Source organism: Pyxicephalus adspersus, chromosome 11 (genome assembly GCF_032062135.1).
Source record: "Pyxicephalus adspersus chromosome 11, UCB_Pads_2.0, whole genome shotgun sequence".
Lineage (NCBI taxonomy): Eukaryota > Metazoa > Chordata > Amphibia > Anura > Pyxicephalidae > Pyxicephalus > Pyxicephalus adspersus.
The window spans coordinates 57,695,245-57,722,222 of NC_092868.1; the positions used below are offsets into that span (position 1 = coordinate 57,695,245).

General features: G+C 45.8%; 1 protein-coding gene across 1 annotated transcript in view; it reads right to left on the reverse strand.

Moving 5' to 3' along the window:
- Nucleotides 1–566: 566 nt before the first annotated feature.
- Nucleotides 567–26,978, reverse strand: part of UBASH3B (ubiquitin associated and SH3 domain containing B) — a 35,146-nt gene continuing 8,734 nt past the window's right edge. Inside the window, exons 2-14 of the mRNA XM_072426399.1 lie at nt 12,601–12,654; nt 12,222–12,408; nt 10,324–10,522; nt 9,752–9,921; nt 9,458–9,666; nt 9,105–9,237; nt 8,294–8,414; nt 7,322–7,444; nt 7,078–7,170; nt 6,530–6,674; nt 6,096–6,202; nt 5,739–5,848; nt 567–5,363 (exon numbers count right to left, since the gene is read on the reverse strand). Of these exons, the coding sequence (XP_072282500.1) occupies nt 5,226–5,363; nt 5,739–5,848; nt 6,096–6,202; nt 6,530–6,674; nt 7,078–7,170; nt 7,322–7,444; nt 8,294–8,414; nt 9,105–9,237; nt 9,458–9,666; nt 9,752–9,921; nt 10,324–10,522; nt 12,222–12,408; nt 12,601–12,654 (1,789 nt within the window). The 3' untranslated portion in view covers nt 567–5,225. The remainder of the gene's footprint in view (nt 5,364–5,738; nt 5,849–6,095; nt 6,203–6,529; nt 6,675–7,077; nt 7,171–7,321; nt 7,445–8,293; nt 8,415–9,104; nt 9,238–9,457; nt 9,667–9,751; nt 9,922–10,323; nt 10,523–12,221; nt 12,409–12,600; nt 12,655–26,978) is intronic.

Sequence of the window (26,978 nt, forward strand, 5' to 3'; positions counted from 1 at the left end):
TGAACTCTACAGCGATCCACAATATACACCTGTGGGTTGGGGGTCATTATTTTTGTACTGTAAAACCTTTAAAATATCATCGGCCTCATTTATTTCATTTTTATAATTTGGTATAGTTTGTTAGAGAAAAATAAACTTTTCTGTATCAGATAATGAATATTGTCATTACACATTGAAAGCAAACTGTGCACACAGCAATGTCTCCTGAATGTGCTGGGCTGAGTGACAGCACCGGCTAGTAGGGAACATGAAAAGCTTGTCCAATCAGAGAAGTGCCCCCCTCAGGATAAACCAATGTGGTCACTTCTAATCAAAACCCCAACATTTGTGTTCCCTGCAGGAGATGCCCTGAGCCTTCCCAGTGACCCCTCATTCAGCAAATCCGGGCTGCCTGTACATGATAGGAATTGTTGTCCCTGATATGTTGGCCTGACCCTCGCTCCGGGCCAATGGCTCAGTAAGAGCCGGCCTTGTACTTCATTTTGAACAAACAGTCATCTATTCCTCCATTTCCTGAAATAAATGCCAATGGAAAAACATTCAATAAAGACACGAGAGGCCGGGGATGAGAAACAAACAATTTATTCTTCCCTCCCGCTCAGTGGTTTCGGTCATTCACATCAGAATTTCATACATTGTACGGACGATATACAGATGTCACAATCCAGTGTGAGATCCCCCCCTTAATGCTACAATTACCCTCCCTATCCCAATGAGCAAATCAGCAACCTGCAAAGTGGGTAAAAAAAAAAGTGCGTTGTCATTGGTGGACAAACAGGAAACAGCCGAAATTTGCGATACCAATTAAAAAGGTGACCACACACATCACTCTGATTGTACAATCCAGCGAATGTAGGTACAAATTGTTTAAGAATCTAATTTTAACCAATCACACAGCCTGATCCTAAAATACACAGGAGGAATAAAATAACATTTTGGTAAAATTTTCAGATAAATGCATTGGAGTCAATAGGGATAATGGGCCCAATCATGACCTGCAAATAAGGTTTGTAGAAGCTGCAATTTGCCACATTGCTAAATGTTTCCTTAGCTGACAAAAACAGCTACAAATAAGGAGCAAAATAAAATATATGACAAAATTTTGGTAAAATTTTCAGAAAATTGCATTGCATATAGATGGTGTGGTGGGGATTTTTTTTTTTGTTATAATGGATTCAATGTACTTAATATGACCTCCATAGGATGCCTGGAAAAACCTCTGGTGGGCCCAGTCATGTGACCCCCAAATTAAGTTTTTGCGCCCATCCCCCTTTTACCCCCCTAGTTTTTTGATAATTAGTATATATACATTCCATACGTTTTTTTTAAGACGATAAGATATTTCTATTCATTATATCATAGTCTTAACTTGTACAATCAGTTCGTAGTGTGTGTGGGCCTAACAATGGCAATACATGGGACTTTTTTTCCTTACAAATTCCAGCATACAAACACAACATTCATTTTATATGAATATCTCTGAACACAATCCACACGTTATAATCTCATTATTCACTGACAATTGTTTTGTGGAATTGTTTGGCCAAGAAAACAGAAACCCGATATATTGCGTCAGCACCATTAGAGGGGCATTCCACCATTACAACTATAGGCTATCGTTTGTCATGTGACTCATAAGTCAGAAATAGAATGTCGTGATCTGCGATAGGACAACACAATCGTTTAGTTAGTATGTTAATAAAAAAAAGTTTTATCTTTTGGTTTTTGGTTGTATTATGTGGGCGGGTTTAAACTTCCATCCTCCCAAAGAATAAAAAAATGAGCAAATCAATCATTTTCTGTATTTTAGTAGAAAGATCATTTGCAGCGATTGAATTGATCAATCAATTCTTTATCAATGTGTACTGATCAAAGTGGGTGTGGTTTATTAGAAGGGGAGGAGCTATTCAATCCTGAGGGGAGAGTGGAATAAAAATTCACATTTTTGATTCTCTAGTAGGGGGAAAAGTCTGCAAAAAAAAAGTAGGAATGTATTTAGGAAAGGTGTGAGGGAGGTGCAGACAAACCAATAAATTCATGTTAGTGGAGTGCTCCTTTAAGGACTGCAATAGCCACCAATCGACAGCCACCCCATGACAAAGGTGACATTTTGGCCATCACACAGCTTAGCTCTTTTTTGGGAATTTAGGACAGAACAGATTTAAAGTCCCAGCCACCCAACACAAGATACGCCCAGCAGGGGGCGACAGGAGCTCTTGAAACATTTTCAGACTTTTTGGTTTGATTGTCACTTTTTTAAATAAACATTTTTCTTTCTTTCATTCACAAGGTAAATATAAATATCTCTATGTAGCATAATACTGCAGTACAGTGCAATCATAGAAGTCACAAGATATAGAGCATCGCCGGCTGCCGCAGGACTGCAAAGCCCAGAGATCCGCAGCAACGGGGAACGCTGACGTACATACAATATGTGCAAAATCCCCAGACATAGAACACAGGTTTATAGCACAAAAGGCAGGGCTGCCATGGGGGATTCCAACTCCCCCATAATGGTCTCTGTAACCCTCTGTGCTTCCCAGCAATGCCATCATACTCTACACTGCCCTCTGCAGGCGGCTCTGTCCTATCGGAGGGTAGATGACTGCTGAGAAGCACAGCTGCAGCTACAAAGAGAAAGCAACAGATTAGCATTAGAATATTTTCTTTCATACGTTTTATATATAATTACAATAAAATATTCCGCTGTAATGCTCAGGGTTCCAGTTAAATATGTAAATAAGCAGCGCCACCCTAAATGGATCAAGCAAGGCCGAGGTCCCCACTGACAACCCTCATTGATCCTGGCTTTTCAGGCTAGCAACTGTTGTCACTTTCTTAATATGTTGCTGGGTGTCCACTAGGGGGCGCAAGGCACAACACTAACACATCCCCTGCCCTGCAATAGATTACTGATAGGACAGAAGGGAAGCAAGGCAGCCATGGCAGGGGACCGCCCACAACAGGGCTCCCTTAGACTCCTCCCCCTAGGTCCCCCCTGCACCCCAAGCTTGTCCCAGTCCAGTCATAATGGAGAGCACTGGGTGGAATTGCTGATATCTGTTACTGTGTAGCAGTGATGAATTCAGGATGATGCAGATTTCTCTTTTTACATTGCAAATCAAGAAATGCGTCAGGAAAATTCATCCAATGCCATGCTGCATATGCATCACTGCAAGCGCTTACATGGCAGCAGCCCCAAAATGAGAAGAGAGAGGTCATTGTTTTAGAATGTCGCCCTCCAGTGGTCAGTCGCCACAATTGCAGGTATTTGCACATGTGCAGCACAGAGTCATGTGACCAGCAGCTGCAGTGTCATCCCAATCTAGTCTGATTTGTCTGGAAGGAATTATTTTAGATCTAGGTGAGGCGATCAGACTTTCTGAAGTTTCCTGGTAGACAACAAACCAGCTGTAGTTGTTGCATTGCTCTGACTCCCCTGGATCTGCATCATTCTGAATATCAGCATTTCCACTGCAGCAGAAGACTGGACATAGCACAAAGGAGCAGCGCTACTCCACAAGATTCATCCGCAATAGCTGCCATACAATTAGAATACACAGAGTTGTACCGCATGACGAGGGTGATGCCACTACAAGATTCACCCAAAACTGACATCTGGTTGTAACCAATAAAACAACAGGACCAGGAAGTGACCCACAGCAGCCAATCAAAATGAATTTTCACATCCGAGCATTAGCAAACATTCTGATTGGTTGCTCTTGCATTGCTGCTACTTCGAAGTCCAATGATTTGGTTTAACCCCAAAACGCCGCCGGCGGGTCCTGGATGGGGGAAGCACTGCAATGTATAAAAACTGCCGAAGCGTCTCAGTGCCAACCAATCAGACGGAAGCTGGTAAAGAGACCAAAATCTGCCAGTTTTCATACAAGACTCCCTCCATGTGGAAGCTTTATGAACTGCATAGATAGATCGCCATGTACAGGATGAATACCAACCACCTACTGTGCTGAAAAGCAGCTTAAAGGACAACTCCATCCAAAGGGGGAAATCCCAGTGCTGTGTGAGAGGAACACTGGAGATATTCAGGGACAGCATTGACGCCCCATAATTTCCTGCTGATATCAGCATCAAACATCTTAACAATGGTGTCACCCCCTCCAAGTGCTCATAATGTAAAAATAACTTGAGGGTCTGACTGTAAGAGGGTGACACCATCAGTATGGTCATGGGGGAAGGTCAGGGACACAGCAATTAAAGGGTGACACCATCGGTATGACCTTGTGGGAGGGGCAGAGACTCAAAGTAACTTGAGAGAAAGGAAGTTTAGTAACTCACTATGTGCCCAGATGGGCCGGATGGGCCTGGAGGATGGGTGGGCGCTTGGGTTGAGCATTCCCAGTGCTGTGATCTTCTCCAGCAGGAGGCTGGGCTGTGACACCATAACATTAGAATTGCAGATCTGAAAGGTGTTGTCACCCCTCCTCACAGCACAGCGCCGTTAATTTTCTCCCGCTTGGTTTGGATGGAGCTGCCGATTTCTGTCTTCAGCAATAAGAACTCAGACTATAAATGAGACGTCACTCCAACACAACGCCGATAAAACATGCACCAATCAATAGCAGCCAATGAAGAAGGCCGAAGCTGAAATACGGGGCTATCGTAGCTGACCTCCCGTATATAATTGTAGTCATGATGATCCTCTGACTTCAGAGACGCAGCACAAGCATGCAGCACATCAGATGTTCTCCGTACTGAATCCAGAAGATCAGCATCGGGAGAGGTCAGCAATGCATTGGTTCACCGCAGCGGATGGCGGCGTTTAGACCACATGGACCCCAATCAGCCCGCAAGATCCGATAAATATCGATAAATTATTATTCAGGAAGACAAAAAAGCTTCATTTCAGCCCAGTGCCAGGAAGCCCCCCCGAGAGGACGCAGCTCCGCGCACCGACCTGATGGCAACGAGGATGAAGTCAGCGCTGGCGGAATCCTGCACTATTGGGTTTCCAGCTCTGTGCCGGAAGCCGTCGGTTTACCATACAGATAAATCACCAGGAATCGGTAAATACCAATCCTCAACAGAAACAGCGAATCTTCACATACAGATATATAGAGGCAGAACAGAGATTACATTGGTACAGGCGGGCATGGGCGGGGCATGGCATGGCATGGGTGGAGCAGCCGAAACACCTTGCCGCCGTTTTGCATCCACAGGCGAAATCGCTCTACAGTTTGGATCGGAGGAAGAGATTGGTCAGCTCACTCCTGCAGCAAAGTCTCTCTCCAGTTAAATCCGCCGGTGGGCCCGTGAGTGAGCGGAAGAATCGGGGGGTCCGTCAGCTGCCACAGACTGGAGTCACCCAACTCTTCACAACAGCAGAAACCCAAATACGGAATCTGTAAGAGAGGACAGAATACGGATCAGAACCGTGCCAATGGCTGTTGGGCGGGTACCATTGATATCATGCCCACCTGGCCTACACCTAGTAAAAATTGAGCCCCCAAGACCTAGGGGCCCTTGTGCAGCTGCACACTCTACATAGATATGGCTGCCTTTGGTTTTGGACTGGTGAATGGGTTCATGTGAATTCCAGGAGCCGGTGAATCATTTCCTAGGAAGGATTAGGATTATTGGGCCACATGCTAGAAAAGGGGTTCAATCCCAAAATACAGAAGAGGGGATAGGTAGGACCATGACAACCAATCAGGTACTATGATACCGGGCAGCTGAGATGTGATTGGATCAGGCCACACAAACCATTCACCACTCACCTTCCTGACGACCTGGACAAAGTCCTTGGCGTTCTGAGGGGTGAGACCCTGTAGCTGGCGGGTGCAAGCCTCTAGGGAGGAGGCATGTGCTACTATCAGGACGCTATTACCTGGAGGAATGAGAGAAGACGGGTGACACATGGGGACACAGGAAATCAATATACAATATAAAATAGCTTGACACCCAACAAATCCACCCTGCAGCCCTTCATTTCCTAAAGAAGAACTCCACCCAGCACTGCTCACATAATGAAATGTTATTCTGTATAGGAAAAAGAAAAGTTAGTTATGTGTTATCTGTCTGTAACCCCCGCAGCCTTATATCGGGAAATATTTTGTAGTCCCACAGGGACTTACCTTTGCCCTTACACTCGCTGAGGATGTCCTTTGTCACCTGGAAACTCCGACTCATGTATGTGTCATATGACTCGGATACCACCAGCTTGCTGATTGGTATGTGAGGTCTGCGGGAGAAATAGAACAATTACAGAGAGATTCCGGGTGGGGGTATAGAGAGGAGAGGCAATGGGAGGGGTATTTATCATATATTAGGTTTATATATTTGGCAGAGACAATTGGAGAGACATATATACAGAGGAGATGGGATATGAAAGGAAATATATATACAGATGGGGAAGGGTATATATACCACAGAGGGGCAATGGGGAGGGGTATTTATAAATCTCAATAGGCGTTCTGGCTGCTTACACATCTTATTTGCAATGTTCAATTATACAAAGCCCCTCTGGCCACCAGGAAATGACATGTAAAGTTGTGTTTCCAGACGTTACCTGTACGTTGTGTCCACACTTAGGTTGGCAGCTGCCAGTTCTGAGGGTGAGAGCCAAGCAGGCAGCGAGGTACCGGACACCCACTTCGTCCACTCAAACAAGCCCGGTTCCACCCGGATCTTTCCTTTGCTTTCTTGTTTGAGGCCTGAAAAATATTACAGTGCAGACCGGAGCTGAAATATTGCACAATAAACTGATAACAATAATAATTATTATTCTTATTAATAATAGTAATAATAATAATAATAATAAAAGTAACAATGCAACATAACTATATATAATGACGTGACATAGTGCCCCCTGGTGGACATTGCTGTGTATTACAGGCTGCTGGCCCAATACCAACCAATCGCAATCACTTTGGAATGCAGCAGAACTTGATTGTTGGTATGAAGACACATTTTCCTTGTTTGCTACTTTGTGTGTAGCACAGCAGAATGTATTCAGGATTGCTTTATATATTTAGACAAGTGATAAGAAGGGGAGATGGAATGACAACCAAATGTTCAGGGCTTCAATGCATTGGGTGATTTATGAGATGCACTCACCTTTCAGTATATTGTGTGCTGTCTGTACGCAGCGCAGTGATGGGGAGCAATATATGAAATCTACAGTTGTGTTACTCTCCAGCAAGGCCTGACCTGCAAAATACAAATATACAACGTCACCGATCGCGTCCATCTGTGTCCCCCTCTGACCCAGATGGGCTTTGACCACGAGCGGATGAGAAGCCGGAGAAAGGAAAAAGCAAACATTTCCTAAAATATTCTTTGGCCCCAACAGACAACTCACCGACCAGCTTGGCCTGCGTGCACCCGAACACGGTGATCGGAGCGTCCTTCTCATAATCTCGATATCCGCCACTCCTCTGCGGTAAACTCTGCGGCATATTCAGGTTGGTGCGCACATAGCGGCCTGGGGGGAGCAGAGAAAGAATCATCATTACAAAGGGGGAGGTGGGAACCATCATGGACCACCAGAACCTTACAAGAACCGGCCCATGATTCCCTGGGGTGTAATCTGCAGGGGGAACTTCAATGGGGTATTTGGGGGAATTTTTTACAATGGTTGGGTTTCATATAATTGCAAATCGTTTATTTCGCCATACGTAGGAAGCAGAAACAAATCAGTTTGGGGCCCTTCGTCCTTCAGGGCACAAGATATGGAACAGCAAAGGAATTTTATGTATATATGGCTAAATCCTGCTACAAATGTTCATGTCATGCAGCATTTAACAGCCAACCTTGAATTTATTATTTTGCAACAGAGAGGAATAATTGGTGTGTTTAAAAACAGATTTGCTCACTGGATGGCGTTGAGTTGGGTCTAATAAGCATTTGTTTTTTTTATATAATGTAAAATACTTGTTTTCACTTTTCCCTTATCCTTTTTTACATTCTAAGTGACTTGCAGCCACTTCCCGTCTACATGCATTCTGATGATGGCTGCAAGGCATTTCTGTATGGAGGGCTTGCTAATGGTGACAGAGGCCCATGTCTACTTAATGTACTCTGAAAATGGCCAATTTTAGTCTCAATCAGAAGGCCTTGTGATAGGGTGACAACAATGAGGCACACTTGGGAGATATAAACTGAGTGTTGTCACCCTACAACAGGAAGTGAGTGAACAAGGACAGAAATAAAGAATTCTTACAGCATGGCAGGATTCATTAACCCTGCTAGGTCCTTACCAGTGCCTGTGAAACCTATTAAAGCCTATTATAGGCGTTCTTTAACCCCGCTACCTTAAAAAATATTCACCCACCTTTTGCATCAAAGCACTGCGACAGCCAGTATTTCCCAAACACCACGTCCATCCGCTCACCATGGCGGCACACAAAGAAACAGCGCTTCTTGGGGCCCGGCTGCGAGTTTACCCGTAGAGGCTGAAAGGGAAACCATGAAAATGCGATCAATAAGTCTGCAGGTAAGTTGCCAGCAAGATATAGCATTTTAACAATGCTGATTCCAGGTCATTAGTTGCAAGAATGTCAGACATACTGCAAAACCAGTACTGACCACTAGGTGGCAGCAAAGATCAACATTTCACAGCAACCCTGCAGATTGTGCAGCGCAGCACCAATGTGTTCTGGAATTTCAGGTTCCATTATTCATATATTATCCTCTGCTGCTGTGTTACACAAATCACAAAGTCCCTGAATAAGACCAGGACCATCCCAAGGACACCCAGCTAGCAGACAGCACGGTGACTAGCAGCACCGCAGAAAAAGCTGATATTTTCCATTTCCTTCTGACAATGTATGAGAAGCAGAAGTGAGTGGGAGAAGTGCTGGCCGGGGTTACTTCCAGTTAGCAGCTAAAAGATCTGAGAAATCTTCATCTGCTGGTTTCACTTCACTGGGGACCCCATCATCCATCGTGATCACAACCTTAGACGGGTTTTGGACTAATTGGGGTCCTGGGTATATATGAAGCAGGGGCCCCAAATGAACTGCATTCCAGCTCCCTGCACCTCCTGCCAGTGGGGGCCCTGGGAAAGGTGGGGTCCCTGCATAATTGGCAGTCTACCCCTTTCTCCCAGTGTCTGGTCTCTCTCACATATCACTGGTACTCACCTGCATGGGCTGACAAATAATGGTGAGCGAGGCCGTGTCCACCAGGCCCTGGTCATCCGGCACTCGTCTATCCAGGACCCCATCACTGAGGGGATAAGAGGCGGCGTCCGTTGTGTTGAGGAGGGAGTACGACCTGCAGGAGATGATGTGGTTACGGTGAGGCACACTTCTGGAGCTGGGAGACAGCTCACAAAAAGAAACTGACAGCAAATTTTTCTTGCAGCATTGAGCTGGGGGAACCCCAAACCCTGGAACAAGCATGAGTGAAGAAGGGGCAGAGCCATACTCCCAGACTGTACCTGATTGGCTTTCAGCTCCCACCAAGTTTAGGGCGCCCCCCCATGCACACTTACCCGTGAAACACCCAGGTGCCGCATTCGTCTGCTTTGGTGACGTAATTTTCCGGTAGGAGGCCAGAACAGCCGGTGGCCAGCGATGAGCCGTACAGCCAACCTTCGCTGGTGTTGGTCTGCTCCACCGGTGACATGAAGATGAAATCCCCGGGGACCAACTCCAGCTCGTCATCGTTCTGCGGTATATAGGGGTACAAAACCTGCAGGGTCTGAGGGGGACACAGACAGGAGCAATGGGTTACCTATGGAACGTTGGGCCACGTGACTCACATTACAAACCGATCGTACAATTACCTCGTGATTGACATATCGGATGTCCCGGGAGAAGATTGTAGCCACCCAATCACAGCCCAGATTTACATCGATGCTGTGGGCCAGCTTCTCCAGCGTCGCCAGGTGATTGGCCTGGAAGTGATACGCCAGCGTCACGTGTAATTGCTTCTTGTGTGGCTCCACCTGGACGTCTGAAATATAGGAAGTGCCAGAGTTACCCCACACACCCCATCCAATCAATTTCCTGGATTGTAAGCTTCTGGGGCAGGGTCCACTCCTCTGTATCTGTCTGTCATTTACAACCCCTATTTAATGTACAGCGCTGCGTAATATGTTGGCGCTATATAAATCCTGTTTAATAATATTATCATTAATAATGTACCCCCCCCAACACACACACACACACACACCATCCTAGATATCTTAGCTGCAGAAACAATCTGATTCTTCTGCTGTATATGGCAATGCCAGGGATTTATTTATAAAGTGACAGGTCCTCTTTAGACATGTTCATTGTAACCATTGTAACATGACGTGTTATCATCGGCACATCACATGTAACACGCACAGCACATGCCTAGCACACGGCTCACCCGTTTTGTTCAAGGCCTCTTCAGCAAAATCTGCTGCAAACTTCTTCAGGATCTCGGCGCATTCGTCGCTCACAAAGAGCCCAATGAAATTGGAAGACGTGTAGAGCTCCAGGGGGAGGGGGTTGGGGAATTTGGTTTTCCATCGGCTGACCGTGGTCTGCAATGCTTCACATAAGGCGTCAACGTTTTTGTCTTCACACTGCAGGGGGGAGAAAATTTGGGGCGGTGTAACAGGTCAATATTCATAATAAGAAAACATGAAAACGTGGTGTTTGCTGACCTTAAAATCACAATTTGATCAATATATATCAACTGAAAAAAAGAAAACAATAATTCAATGAATGGTCAATATACAGCTGGGAACGCTTCCTAACAATGTCAGCCAATGGGACCTCTCCTTTAATAATGTCAGCCAATGGGAGCACTCCTTCAATAATGCCAGACAATGGGAGCACTCCTTTAATAATGCCAGCCAATGGGCGCACTGCTTTAATAATGTCAGCTAATGGGAGCACTCCTTTAATATTGCCAGCTAATTGGAGCGTTCCACGTTTTATTACTGTAAACTGCAGGTAGCGCTCCCATTGGCTGGCATTATTAAGGGAATGCTCCCATTGGCTGGCATTATTAAAGAACTGCTTCCATTGGCTGGCATTGTTAGAGAGCGCTGATCCATTCTCCTTTTTGCTGGGTGAATGATAGTAACAAGGTGAACAATATCAAGGTAATATTTGCCATTGTCTTGCACCCATCAACCAATGTAAAGCCTCCTATACAGAGCAGCCATCACCATCCCCGGGATTCCCCATGATGGACATTTGATCAATAATGATGACAAAGGGACAGAAAAGATCTGAAGTCCTCCCAGCCCCCCTCCGATCACATTGCAGTTCTGGTTTTTAATAGGCTGACCTGGTCATGTGATGTAGTTAGGATGACTCTGGAACTGGGAGGCAGCGAGGTTCAGCAATCATGTTACCATATATTACATGTCAGTAGCGGCTCACAGATCTCTTTACTGTGGGATTTGGGAGCTGGGAGGCCCCACTTGGGTCATTGGGCCCCCTGTACTATGCGTCTGTGTAGATTCTGGGAGACGAATAAAGATTATTTTATTCTAGAATGGCTGAATATTTAGCCTGTGGCATCACTCGGTCATGACAGGTTCTCTTTCAGCGAGTTTCCGTAGGGGAAGTGTAGAAGAAAGAAAGGGAAGTGCAGAAAAGATAATCGGTGCCACAGAGGAAGCCGGAAAAGGGCTCTTAAAGAGAACCTGTCTCTTGTCACATGACTGAAACCTCGTGAAGCAGCACAGACTTCCTATTGGACAGCCAGAGACTCCCAGCCCACAGCTATTGGGTAAGAAATAAATCTCATTATCGCTTCCCCATCCTACAAACCCTGCTGTACATTTTATTCCCCCATATTGGACATTTGCTCCACCAGTGGCATGGGAGCTCCGGCTTCACCATCTGTCCTGTCCGGGGGCAGCTTCCTCTGGCCAAACCATATATGGCAAAGAAAGTCACCTGACCACAGGGTGGGAAAATACATTGGAGGGGCCATTCTACTGGGGTACCCCAACCTCACAGGCCCAAAAGCAGCTGCCCACTCTGCACCCCCTCTAATTACATCATCATCTAATAATGGAAACCAACTTTTTACTTTTTACTTAACAGCCACCCCTCACCCAACATCTTACTTTTGTGAAAATATGAAGAAAGGTCAGAGCATTTCACCCAAATCAGAAACCAAAACTGCCAACCAAATCCCCCAATCTACTACAAAATGCCCGATCTACAATCGACTATAAATCTGTACACAAGCAGTAAGCAGCTTGCGGGTCCCTTTAAATCCAAGAGGTGGTTGGACCCGCCCCAGAGGAGCGAAGGACGTACCATGAAGAACTGGCAGAGCGTTATGTGCGGGAAAATGTTATGTGCTTTGTTCTTGCCGCAGAGCTGCTTCGACTGCTGCCAAAAGTCAGACAGCTTCTGGGCCAATGGACCCATGGGCCGCAGGTACAGGACATACTCCCGGGGGAGGGGGTCATCCAGGAAGGGGTCATCCACGTGGGAGAAGAGCCTGGGGGGAAAAGAGGAGAAACTTGTTAGTAAGCTACACTATAAGAAGATAAAATACAGACAGTATATTAGTGTGCTGGTCAGTAGGAAGAATGTCACCCTTACATATAGCCAAAAAGATTATTGGTGTCACTATACTGAGCCGAGGGTACAAAAAATTGTCATTTTATTAACATATAATAATATTACTAACCAATCACAGGCTGCCTGGACGCTTCTCCCACCAGTTGATGCCAATGCTTTTTGCCTAAAAAGAAAAATGCATACTGTTATTTATTTAGTTCTTTATAAAATATTCCCCATCAATTCGCTCATAATATTCGTTTATACAGATAGCATTTCCTATTGTGACAGCTGTGCACTTTGACAAGTGGCCACTAGGTGGCAGAACGAGTCATTGTTTTAATAGGAACTGAAAGGAGATTCAAATGAATTGACTGAGAAATAATAAATAAATAAATAAATAGAACCTAAAGAGATATTATAGAAAACAAATCTATATAATAATATTAATATTATTATTATTATTATTAGTAAACAGGATTTATATATTACTTCTTTTGTTTTTCCAAATTAAAACCAAAACAAAAAATGAATCTGTGAACATTGACTTCCATTTATAAAGCAGGAAAAAGATACAAGCTCATTGCTATTAATAAATATTATTTATTATTAAGTTGCATGTCCACCCTTTAGCACTTTTTTTTCTTTTCAGCAAAATTTTCATTTCTAATTACACATCAAAAAATTAAAAAAAAAGGGAGAGAATAGAAATAAATAAAATCCGTATGGTCATTTTAGAATATTGGTGTTAATAATAAATAAATACAAAAAACGCTTTACAACAAATTCAAATATTAAAAAAAAAAACTGCAACAATTTGAGGCATAAAATTAAAGAAGAGATGGTTATTCATGTTTCATATCTATAACATTCAGCGATGATTTAGACATTTTTTCCTCTTTGCACCCCACAAATGTTGAGATTTTGGCCTTTCGCGTTCTTTGTGCGCCCACCGGTGACATCTCCCATACGTGGTCTCGTTGTTTCCACAGAAACATTCACTTTGTTACGCCGGTTTATTTTTAGGTATTTAGAGCTCACCAACAGCGAGTGGATAGATTGTGTCACCGAGCAGAAAGGTGAATGTTGCTCCATCATCACATTCACAATATTCATTCATACATAAAAACTGGATAAAAAATATAAAACGCTGCAGCTGAACAATTACAGACTGAAATGAATGGAAGTGCCGGACTCTGTTCAGTTACTCTTGTGATTTACACTCAGGGGGTATGAGTGACACCACATTACATTATTGTGCCATGATTATTATATATATATATATATATATATTATAATATGTTATTATATTATTATATTATGATTATTATTATATATATATTTTATTATGTTATTATATTATTATATTATATGTTATGATTATGATTATTATTTTTTTTAAACAGTATTTATATAGCGCCAACATATTATGCAGCGCTGTACATTAAATAGGGGTTACAAATGACAGATACAGACAGTGACACAGGAGGAGGAGAGGACCCTGCCCCGAAGAGCTTACAATCTAGGAGGTGGGGGAAGTATCACACAAGAGGAGGGGGGTAAGGAGTAGAAATGAGCATTGTGTGCCCTTCACTTCTATAGGCTTGAAAACCCGTCCATCAACCAATGCCCCTCTGCCACCACCTCCCACTGGCCACACCCCCCATCAGCCTGATTTCTCTTTAACCCCCGGTGCCCCTTCACCCAGCTCCTGGAATATATTCGGATAATAACACATGTGCAATCCCATTCAGCTCGATTGGTTCATTATCCATTGGTTTGGACACTCCCACTATCAGCCCTATTGACAAGCTCCGCCTACTTTTGGGTTCTGCCAGAACATTGAGATGGAGACAACAAAGCCTTTGTGATCCAGAGACAAACTAACCATCGCACGCAATGGGTCTGACTTATTAAAGCTCCCCAAGGCTGGAGAAGACTATAATGGGGGAACCTGGGTGATCCAGCAAACCTGGAATAGATTGAAACCATTTGCCAAGGATTTGTAAGAAATCCATTCCAGGTTTTTTGGATCACCCATGTTCTCCCATGATAGTCTATCTTCTCCAAGGGCCCAATGCAAACAAATCCAACTCCCGATTGAGCGATTTGTAACCTCCGGTGCAGCTCGGCATGATAACATGAAGCTCTTTCATGCGGCGTGTAGGTGAATGTGTTCTTTCATGCGGCGTGTAGGTGAATGTGTTCTTTCATGCAGGGCGTAGGTGAATGTGCGCTCTCCCTTACATCTAGGAGAAATAATTCAGGGGGAAAAGTAGGTCAGGCAGAACGGCTCTGCAAATTAGTTTGTGAAAAGGAAAATATTGCGACGGAAGATCGGACGGCTAGCCGGCTGCCACTAACTCTCCGAGCGTCCAACACCTGGCACCGGGCGTAATGCGGGCGATCAGCCGGAGATTGGAACCCGCAACCTTGTAAATCGCCCGCAGGGATGGCAAGCGGATCCTACAAATCCAATTTATGATGCATTAAAGCTGGGAAATAAAAATCCTGACCGCCATTTCCACGCCTGCTGCTTCTTGTCTGGTTCTGTCCATCAGCAGAGATGAATTATTCACAACTGAGGTAACAAATAAGGTGTATGTTTGGGTGAATTATTCACCCAAACATACACCAGCAAACATTGGCCACTCATCAGTGAATCCTACCACTAACTACTAAAAGTCTGCTTGCAGATATTCTTCAGGGGTCAATGACACCTCGCCTGGCCTAGTGCCCGGGACCTTCTTCCCCCATAGAATGTGGGGCTCAGCCCTTTTTTTCCCCCTTTTAGGAGCACTCCCCTCTTTCACAAAGTGGCAAAAATATCTTTTTAAAGATACGTTTTAGGTCATAAAGCTCCTTTGCTTTTCCTGGGCTCTGCATGGGCGGGCTGGTGGGTGGGGCTAAGCGGCAGCACATGACCTGTCCTGGTGACATCACTTCTGCCTCTTCTGAAGTGATCACATGACACAGCCGGGATTAATGAACAGCCATAAAGGCTCCAAGAAGAAACAGGAAGTGGTGACAACACTGCAGACCAGATTACAATGTAACAGAATTTCTGACATTTTAATGGGGAGTCTCGTGAAGATCTTTTTTAATTTATTAGCAGCTTCCTGTTGTACCGTCACCAACTTCAAAGACCTTGGCATAGAATCGCAGGGTTGTCACCTCAATCTTCCAACAAACAGGAGACCCCACTTCCAGGAATTTGTATCTCACTTCCTGTTGGGTTTATAAGACAGGAAGTGAAGGGGAATCTTTTCGATAGGCACAGAAATGGTTGCATTTGCTGCAATTTTCTTCCAGCAGGCCAGCAAGTCGCTGCAAAGTCTTCTCTGTCTAATCCACAGCATCACCACCCGGCCCACCATACCTACAATACAAAGCTCTGATGTGGTTTCCCCCTCCTCCATGGGACGACACAGGAAGGAAAAAACACCCAGCAGAGAACATTCACACACTGATCTCTGCAAATCTGGAGTTCTAACTTCATGCTTGTTCCGGGTCAGGGACAGACAATACCTGATCACATGACGCTGCCCCCCGGATTTTATTGTTATCTGCAGCACTGGTGCCCGGTCCGCCCAGCTCTTCATTTCAATGCAATGAGAGGTATGGAAGCTGAACAGTCACTGAATAAATAATCTACATGGTCTGCACAGAGCGTGCTCCCAGTGCCTGAAACAAGCTAACTCCGCCATACACCCAGGGTTCTATTTATAAATTATTCACCCAGTCAATTCATCCGAAATTCACTGACTGGTGGTCAGATCTCTCTACGGGTTTCCTATTAAAACAATGACTCGTTCTGCCACCTAGTGGACAATCATTGACAGTGCACATTAGGAATAAACATTATGAGCAAATTGACAGGGCAATAAATATAAATAGAACCCAGTGTGATCTGTCATTGGGCCCAACTACAATCAATTCTGAATTAAGGGCCTGATTTATTAAAGCTCTCCAAGGCTGGAGAGGGTATACTTTCATCAGTGAACCTGGCTGATCCAGCAAACCTGGAATGAATCTGGTCCACAATTCAAAACACTTTCTAGCAAATGACTTAAGAAAATCCATTCCAGGTTTGCTGGATCACCCAGCTTCACTGATGAAAGTGTATCCTCTCCAGCCTTGGAGAGCTTTAATAAATCAGGCTCAGTGACTGAGAAAGCGATGATAAAATATAACCAATCACATCATTGATCTTTGTTACAATCTGCACTCCAGATATTTGAATAATCAGAAACAATAAATTGCAATGGCCGATCGGTTTTCATTTTGGTCATATTGAATGTTTGATCGATGGTGTGCGGCCAATAGAATGACAGCACTGAGGAAAGTAACAGAATCTGATTGGATGGTAGATCTGGCCCTGCGGCAGGAGATTCAGCTCAGAGAATGGATTGCAAGGAAGATTTGTCTATATTCTACATTCTTGAAGATTCACTTTAAATGAATATTGGATGAATAATGACAAGTCAGAGACTCCTCTGTATGCTGGCCATGGTCACATGAGCTGAATGGGCCTTTGATAGCGGTTCTGCACGGATCATGTGACTGAGCAGTGGCAATGTTTGCGTCGTAGAATTTCTTTTCCTTTTTTTTTATAGAAATAACAGATTTCATTCTGCTGGCACGTCGGCTGCTCAGACGGTCTGGCGGATATTCAATTATTCTACACGACGAGACACAATGCATCGCCGCAGCCAAAAACACTAAAAGACATTTTTATATTAGAAGGCGGCAAGGAAAACTCTACATATGTTTGGTAATTGCCCTCCCCACCCCCCACCCCCCAGGGCCCAAATACCAGACAAAACCTTTTGTTAGTTTCGGGTGGAGGACGCAGGGGGTCACCCAGGGGAAAAGGTCCAATAAGGACGCAGCTGGAAGTAAAAACCCAGCAAAGGGTCTAACACGTCTCTGCAACAGAAATTTGGCTTAAAATGGATCAAACAAAGCAAAATAAGCAATGGCAGATGTAGCCAACCGTGGCCCCTGTGCAGAACTGATTGGGGCCCCGGTGGAGGCTCCTTGTGGCTATGCAAGGTAGGGGGTCCCCAAAGTATAAAACTGAAGCCACTGTGCTCTGGGTGGGCATTATGGTGCAATTACCTTACAATTGTGCCCACTCACCCCACTGTCCCCCCACCCTTCCTAGGCATCTTCTTAGGGCCATTTCAGACCTGCGGTGGGATGCAGAATTCTGCCGGAGGACAACTGTGGTCCCAAATCAATGGGAAAAGTTGGGAATGATTTTATGCATGGAGTTGCAGCACAACATCGCATCGTTCCCCAAAGCAACGCATGTCAGTTTTGGCTGCATGCTTGTTCTTAGAACACTTGCACGGCTGCATTTGTTTGTCTGTAGTGCAGCCGGGAGCCGCCAGCTGAATCTGAGAAATAATCTCTCTTCACTGTAAGCAGAAAGAACTGAAAGTAAATCCCTAAAAATAGTGAAATTACCCCTTAGAGCAACGTTTATTAACCTTTTTACCCCTGAGCAACTTCAGGGAACCTTCTTACATGCAACTTCAGGGAACCCTTCTTTACACCTAAAACTCATACAGCTGGCTTTACCAAGTGGCATCGGCACCAGAATTATTCAGGAATCATCAAATGGGAGGCCAATCAGCCTCAGTTCCATCAAACCCAGCATCCTCTAGAAGAACCCTGGCTGAGAATGGCTGCCTGGTTGTCACCAGAATAAAATTGAAAGATTTCATATTGTTATTATTATTATTATTATTATTATTAATAAACAGGATTTTTATAGCGCCAACATAATACGCAGCGCTGTACATTAAATAGGGCTTGCAACATATGTGAGCGGACCGGTCCCCCTGCTGCAGTTTCCCCCGGTCAACTTTGTAGTCGGAGATCCTAAACGTTCACCAGATCGCAAATCTTCCCACAATGCGCCGGGTAAAATATGGCCGCCGTTTCCTGCAGTGCAGCAGAAGGAGATGCGGAAATCTAAGAAGGACATTTGTTTCTGTAACTCTGCAGAATCCGATGCCGCTGTTCCGTCCCAATAATGGAAACGCGGCCATTAACTCAATCACAGGACAACGTCCGAGCTCAGATAGCAGACCGGATCCTCCGCCGCTCGCCCACTGCGACAGATCCGATTACGGCACAACAACAAGGACAAGCGCTGCTTTGTGATACCGAATATGCAGGCTTCTGCACCCAGCTCAGGGCAGTTACAGGTTTTCTAGGGCAGCGATCGCCAACCAGCGGTCCAAAAATTTTAGACATTATTTGCCATTTATATGTTTTATTAATAATAAAACAAAAATAATATTCTAATAAATTCTTATATTCTGAATGACAATTTTCACCTTTATATTGCACTAAATTCATAAACTGTACTAGAGACAGAAAAACAAGGGAGGCGCAGCGTGACGTCAGTGTAGTATTAAGTTGTATGAGACGTTACCGAGCCGTACGCTTCAGTATTGTTTCCACCATTACAACAGTCACCCCGCTCCGCCAATACCGATTCATCCGATTGTTTTATTTGTTTATTTCTCAGATAATCTTTTAGGTAAGTATGACCTTAGCTGTGTATTTTCTGTAACTATTATAATTAATAGAATCAAACAGTTTGACTTTGATAATTATCATTTCTTGTTTGGTCTTAAAATGAAATAAACCCATAATGAGGGAGAAAAAGCAAACAAATACGTTACATTTCTTTAGTAATACCAAAGATAATACAACTAATGATAATAGTAACAATAGTAATACTTCACCTAACCGTGAGCTGATCAATGAATCAGAGTCGCCACAGCCCTTGTCAGCACCATTATTTTACAAATGGATTTATCTTTTTATAAAAATTCATAATAATGGTCCGCAGGATTTAAAATTACAAATTTAGTGATCCGTGAGGTCGGAAAGGTTGGCGACCGCTGGTCTAGGGCACCATTGCTGATCTTATATCCTGCGATGGGGTGGGCAGGGATCAGTAATGATGTCAGTACATGGTGGTACCTCACTGTCCTCTATAGAAGCCGCTTATAACTCATTGCTGACTTTGAAGATTTCTCATTGCTAATGGTTTTCAAATCAGATAATTAAATCACAAAAAGAAATTAAATGCATCCCTGCAATGCATGCAAATTCCCTATAAGGTATTCCTTTGAAAGTACAGAAAACAGCTGCAGGGCTGCCAGAAATCCTCATTGTGTGCAACAATGAATTGCAAGAATTGGTAGCATTGCTGATCTCTTCCTTCAACTTCCTGTCCACAGCACCGGAGCTTTGCCCGAGCATCAGCTGAGCATTATTACCCCAGACCAGGCCCATGGGCCGAACCTGTGCAATGTGTGTCAATGCAGCAACTTTCAGTCAGCACCAGGGGGCGCATGTGGCATGGTGACAACACAGGAGAAGAAATAGAGACAGGGATAGAATGTTGTCACTGCTTAACAGGAAGTGGCTGAAGAAGAATCATCTGGAAATATTATAATAAAAGTTTTAAGATGTTGGAAAGTTAATAGAGGTATCGGCCCATTTTTACTCTCCCTGTGCCCGCCATTACTATCATGGCACGCCAGTGAATGGGTTTATATTACAGGTGGAGACAATGAAAATTAAATTTTCCTCCAGTTGTGACGCAGTCATTAATGCGATGTTTGTGAAGTGAAAGCGGGCCGTTGATGAAGCTGATAGCACCTCTCGGGGACGGCACCTTCACAAAACCACCATGAAACCTTTTCACCTCCCACACAGTGGAAACACTCACACAATAACTTGAAAAGCGCTCGGAGTATTTTCAGCCATCAAAGAATCTTTAAACCGTCATTTCTCCACAATCAACTTCAAATAATTTGCCTCGGCCCCCTCGGTACCGAGCTCAGACCGGGCAGAAGTACCGGGGCCGAACAGGCAGCAGACTACGGCCGCCCGGTACATTGGGGCTCTTTAAAAAGAGATTTAGGATAAGGAAAGCGAGATGTTCAGTGTCGCAGCCAGGAAGTGCAGTGGTTTTGGCCGCAGCGAACAAATGCATTCAGCGTGTCAGGAAAGGACATTGAATGGTTTACACAAATAAAGTCAATGCGGCTTTTAGTTGTATTACAAAAAATTGTGAAGTGACCACCTGCAGCTGGGGAACAGGTAGTCTGATGAACGACACGGGATGGCCAGGTGTGCGGCATTATATGGGGAAGCGATGGAAGCCAGGTGCATTATGGGAAGGTGCAGGGACGATGGAGGCAGCAGGGTGCATTATGGGAAGGTGGAGGCAGCAGGGTGCATTATGGGAAGGTGGCGGGAAGGTGGAGGCAGCAGGGGGCATTATGGGAAGGTGGAGGGATGACGGAGGCAGCATGGGGCATTATGGGAAGGAGGAGGCAGCAGGGGGGCATTATGGGAAGGAGGAGGGATGACGCAGGCAACAGGGTGCATTATGGGAAGGAGGCGGGAAGGTGGAGGCAGCAGGGTGCATTATGGGAAGGAGGAGGCAGCAGGGGGCATTATGGGAAGGAGGTGGGAAGGCACACAATATTGGGGGGGTTGTTAATATTTTGCCTGATCTGTTCAAATTCATTAGAACGTTCCATCTCCAGCCTCTGCCCTCTCAAGGTGTAAATGTCAGGGTGGTGCAATTCTCAGCTTGGAAGTTGCAGACATTTATGTACAATTGGCAGCCAATGTATTCCCCACGCGTGTTGTAACGTGCAATGCATGCGTCATAATATTTACCATGATTCCCGTTCACATTTGTCTGCTGCTCCCCACTTGGGGATCCGGCTTACTTCCATTATTTCAGTGTGTTGGGCCCATAGAAGTCTGTAGGATTGCATTGTATGCGCATGGCGGTTTTCCTGCATTGGCAGCCCAGGATGACCGATAGGGTAAAATCTCAGGACAACACAAAGCACAAACATACATCAGCAAGCAACCCCATGAAATGCACAAATGGGCGTTCAGGGCACCCTGGGTTGGAGGATGCGGCACCACACAATTAGCAGCACAATTTGTGGCCCCTGTGGTTGGTTTCCCCGGAGTAAAAGAGCCCAGTGGGCTCCAGGTATTAGGGCCATGGCATTGTTGCTAGTTTTATGGATGATGTCCCCTATGAAGGAGCCGGTGCCCGCTCCTCACTTATCTCTCGGCCCACATTGGATGAGTTTATGGAGAACGATGAGTCATTTCCGGCTCATTGGAGGAAGAGGAGAAACATAAAAAGGGTCAAAAATGGCCATCTGTCCGCATGCTTTTATCTCGCTGGCGCTGATAACCAATGTGCTGCAGCTCCGTCTGTTACATTTCATTATATTACGGAATCAAAAAATCCAGCAGAAACGGCTGGGAACCCTGATAATGGGCACCGCAGGGGGACAGACCCAGGAACCCAGAACAGGGATGGTGGGAGCCCCTCATAATGGGCACCGCAGGGGGAGAGACCCAGGAACCCAGAACAGGGATGGTGGGAGCCCCTCATAATGGGCACCGCAGGGGGACAGACCCAGGAACCCAGAACAGGGATGGTGGGAGCCCCTCATAATGGGCACCGCAGGGGTAGAGACCCAGGAACCCAGAACAGGGATGGTGGGAGCCCCTCATAATGGGCACCGCAGGGGGACAGACCCAGGAACCCAGAACAGGGATGGTGGGAGCCCCTCATAATGGGCACCGCAGGGGGACAGACCCAGGAACCCAGAACAGGGATGGTGGGAGCCCCTCATAATGGGCACCGCAGGGGGCCAGACCCAGAAATGCAGCACCACCACAATGGGAGCCCTACAAAAAAGAACAGAGAGATCCCACCAATCAGCACCCACAAACACTAAAATATTCCTTTGAGAAAAAGGAACTCCCAAACTGTCTTCTGCTTCTCTCTTCAGTAGTTTTTCCCTCATGGAGTTGAAGTTCCCCAATATCAATGCCAAGGTTCTGCCATGCGGCCATTCCCCCTCCCGGCTTAGCTGACTTGTTTATGGAACGCGATACAGTTAAGTAAAAGGAGAAAATAAAACAACCCTGCAAGGTGAAGCCGAGTCTAGCCAGTCCACATTCGGGCCGTGAGGTTTCCATGGTTACTTCAAAAAGAGATAACCGGAGCGCCAGTGTTTTCTTGTCTGGAAAAACGTTCTAAGTGGTCCAAGTGTCAGCGGGGGGCAGATGGGGCCGATTGTCAGCTCCATCGCATTCTATCCATCAGAGGAGGGCCCTGGGGGCTGCCTGCCAGGGGGGCCATTTCCGGGGTATCGATCGTTGCTGAATGCTTTATACAATCACGAGGTCTCAGGTTACTCCGACTTATACAGAGGAAACCGGTCAGCTGCGGGCCCATTACATTGTGTGATGGCCAAACCAATATGGCCGCCCATGGCTCTATAGCATCCATAGCAATCTCTCTATAGAAGTGACCCCCCCTTCGATGATGGGGTTCAGGTAAAGGGTTCCTGTACACCCTACTAATACAATGTAGACAATTGTCTGGTGGTCACAGTTGGGTGAAGACCCTTTTATGTTCCCCCATGACTGGCCCATGAGCTTGGTGCCACGGAACTGAATTGTCCTGCACAGATCCCGGACCTCAACCCTACTGAACACCTTTGGGGTGAATTGTGAACCAGGGCTTCTCACTTGTGGTCATAGTTTGGTGAAGACCCTTTTCTGCCCCCCCATGACTGTGCCCCAGGGTACTAAGCCAGCTCCATAAAGACATGGGGTCCCCAGTTTGGTGTGGAGGAACGGGAGTGTCCTGCACAGAGCCCTGACCTCAACCCTACTGGACACCTTTGGGATGAATTGGAATGGTGGACCGGGTCTTCTCATCCAATATCAATACCTAACCTCACCAATAGGGGGCAAATCCCCACCATCAGTACCTGACCTCACCAATAGGGGGCAAATCCCCACCATCAGTACCTGACCTCACCAATAGGGGCAAATCCCCACCATCAGTACCTGACCTCACTAATAGGGGGCAAATCCCCACCATCAGTACCTGACCTCAGCAATAGGGGCAAATCCCCACCATCAGTGCCTGACCTCACCTATAGGGGGCAAATCTCCACCATCAGTACCTGACCTCACCAATAGGAGGCAAATCCCCATCAGTCCCTGACCTCACTAATAGGGGGCAAATCTCCACCATCAGTACCTGACCTCACCTATAGGCGGCAAATCCCCGCCATCAGTACCTGACCTCACCAGTAGGGGGCAAATCCCCACCATCACAACAGCCATGGTGCAGCAATGGGACCTCCAAGCAGGTCACGTGGGTGGGATGATGAGATTTCGATGATTATATAGCCTTATAAAAGTTTCCAAACTATTTGCACCCAACCATTGACATTACTAATGGGATTTATCACTGGCCCCATGGGCCCCATAGCACTCACATGCCCTGCAATAGCCATATACCTCCAGATGGACCGACCCTTTAATATGTAAACACTGAGAACTTTTCCATTTTAGTAATTTGTCCATTAGCAGTTCTCAGATGGATTTACCAGGTGCCGAGCTTCAAATGCTGAGATCCAAAAAGAATGATAGGGCCCGGCGGTTAGGGGTAGAAATGGCTGCCCTGGGGTCTTAAGCAGGTGGGGGGTTCTAAATACAATTATACTGCCAAGGGAAGGGGGCACTCTAACCTTCTGGCCTTGCATTCTATAGTACCCAGGTGTCCTCCCACACAGCAGCGCCCCCGACTACACAACAGGTCCTCTTTAGCCGATATAAAGCAGCAACAACGAACGATTTCCTCACCTTGAACCCTTTCTAAGCCCGGAGTTCTCCTCCTGACTCATCTCAGGAGCGCTGGAGATGCCGTTCAGTAAATCTGAATCAGCGCCGAGACTCTACGGGTGACTGAGCCGCCTCAAAAGCAACCACAAGAATTCCCAGCAGCCGCACCTTATTAATAGGGCCAATTAGACGCCATTCTGAGCAATGCACATCGTGTAACATCACGTTATTATACGAATCTATGCACGGCCGGGGCCCGGGGCCAAATTTCACCTTTCCAAAATTTGGGATTAAAATTCCAGGAACAAGTCATGGCATTACTAAACACTGGGCAATGTGCATCAGCATGGCCGCTTGTAGGCTTTACCTGGGTGACAACACAAGGGAGCATTTCGTAGGCAGTTGTCACCTGATAACAGGAAGTGCCTGAACAAGGATCTTTGTAGCAGGATCACCAGGGAAGATTTTAGTGGAAGGTGCAGATTTACTGCAGACGATTTGATGGCTGCAAATCAACAGAAACGAGCAGCTTTGCACCAATTAACGTGGCATCAAGAGACAAGATTGGACAAAATGAGGTCTGTGGCTCTATGGGGGCCCCAATGCACAACATTCCAGCTCCTTGCACCTTTCTACCAATTGGGGTGGGGGCCCTGGTAGCATCCTGCAGAGCCACACTCTGGAGCTGGGTGACAGACAATTCATCCATGCTGACTTTGCATTATATTGGTTCCAGCCAGACAAGAGCACGATGACCGCTGGCCAATCACAATGAGCGGTGTGGCCCCCATAATGATTCGCAGTCTATAAAACACCTCCGGACATTGCGCCAGCCGGGGACCCCGATATGCCAGAGCTCATGAATTATAGAGATCAGAGTCCTCACTTCCTCCATTGATTTCCACTTTATAACCATTTATAGAATCAGCCAATCCCTGTGTACATTCACAGCACTGCAGGGGCCACTGCTGATGTACAGACGGGGCCCCTGGAGGCTTGATGAGAGCCCCAGCAGAGTCAGGAACAATAACAGAAAGCAGGTGTGGGAATTCTGCAGGAGACCAATCACTGACTATCACCCCCACCTCCTTATATTGTACAATACAGGTACCCCCATATGTAGCATGCTATGCAGACTATCACCCCCACCTCCTTATATTGTACATTACCGGTACCCCCATATGTAGCATGCTATGCAGACTATCACCCCCACCTCCTTATATTGTACATTACAGGTACCGCCATATGTAGCATGCTATGCAGACTATCACCCCCACCTCCTTATATTGTACATTACAGGTACCGCCATATGTAGCATGCTATGCAGACTATCTCGCCCTTCCTGCAGACTATTTTTCCACCTCCCCCTCCATGCCTCCATCAGAGAAAGCTCAGTGTCTTCCTTCCCCCAACAACACAACAACATCCTGTTTTGCTAATGAAAAACACAATCCTGTCCTATTTTCTGCAGGAATGTGCGCGCCATCCAATTCCACATCTGCCGGAGGCCGCCGATCCCCGTCCATGCGCCTGACACTACGCATGGCTGCGCTGCTGCCAACATGTCAGGGCAGTTATGGGGTCTCTGGGGGTGGAGGGGTAATTGGCAAGGAATTGCATTGTTGGGGGTTTTGGTTTCCCTAAATTTTTTGGGTAAAAATTATTGTAAGAATGTATAAAAAGAAGAAATATTTGCAGAATTGGGGACCGCTGGGCCCTCACCTAATTCATCACGTGGCTGGTGTTATGCTGGTACTTGTAGTTCTCCAGCCCTTGTATACACTGCCCCCCCCTATGGAGAGTTATCAGAGAGAGGAAACATTTCTACTTCTTGCCTGATAGAGGAAAAATGTTCCATGGATGCCAGATTACAAGCAAGGGCCACACAGACCCCCAGAATCACAAACAGTGCTGTGGCTGGATTTCAGCCTTGTACACAGACATTTGCCTGGAGTGCAGCTTTAAGATTTTATTATGGAATTTTACAGAGCTCCAGCTTTAGACAGCGCCATTAATGATACTAGAAAGATAATCTGGGCCCCGGGGCCCCTGGGAACCCACCGCGGCCGTTCACATTTATAGAGCTGCAGATTGACCTGTTTTCTGGTCTCCTCGGAATATCTGGATTCCCATAATTCATAGTCGGATCGCTTCTATCCTGCGCTCTGACCCAGATACATCCCCGCAGTTTATATTTAAAGGACAACTCCGACCTAAATACAAATTCATCTCTCGTGGATGAACTGTGAACAATTGGCTGTTTCTGAAGTAGCCAAAATGATGAGAGGTCCATCCCAATCCCACCAATGATCCCTATGGGAGTGGCCACACAGCTCCTCATCTTTTAAATCCCTCCCCTGCGGAACTGTTGGAGTGACAGAGAACCTCATTTTAATTCTGCAACCAACAGCCCTGATGAAAGGGTCCGGGGAGCCTCCGAAATGCGTTGGGAACTCTAACATTCAGCTGGACCTAGGAAACCTTGGTGCTTTCCTATATTTTACATCATTGCCACAACAACCACCCCTGCATTCACCGGTTATAAACAGAGCCGTCCCCGATATTATTCTGATACCTCCATCACATCAGGGGAGGGGAAATCTTCCAATGGGGATAAATAATTCTGTGCCAACTGTCCAGGAGGAGCAGAGTCCTCCAAATCCCAATAGCAGGAGAGGAGATATGCTGAGAGTTGTAGTTCTTTTTCAGTTGCAGCTAGATATGCATGAAATAAAGTTTGGGGCTTATTTGAGCAAGGACCCCCCCCCCCATAGGGACCAACCCCCCCTC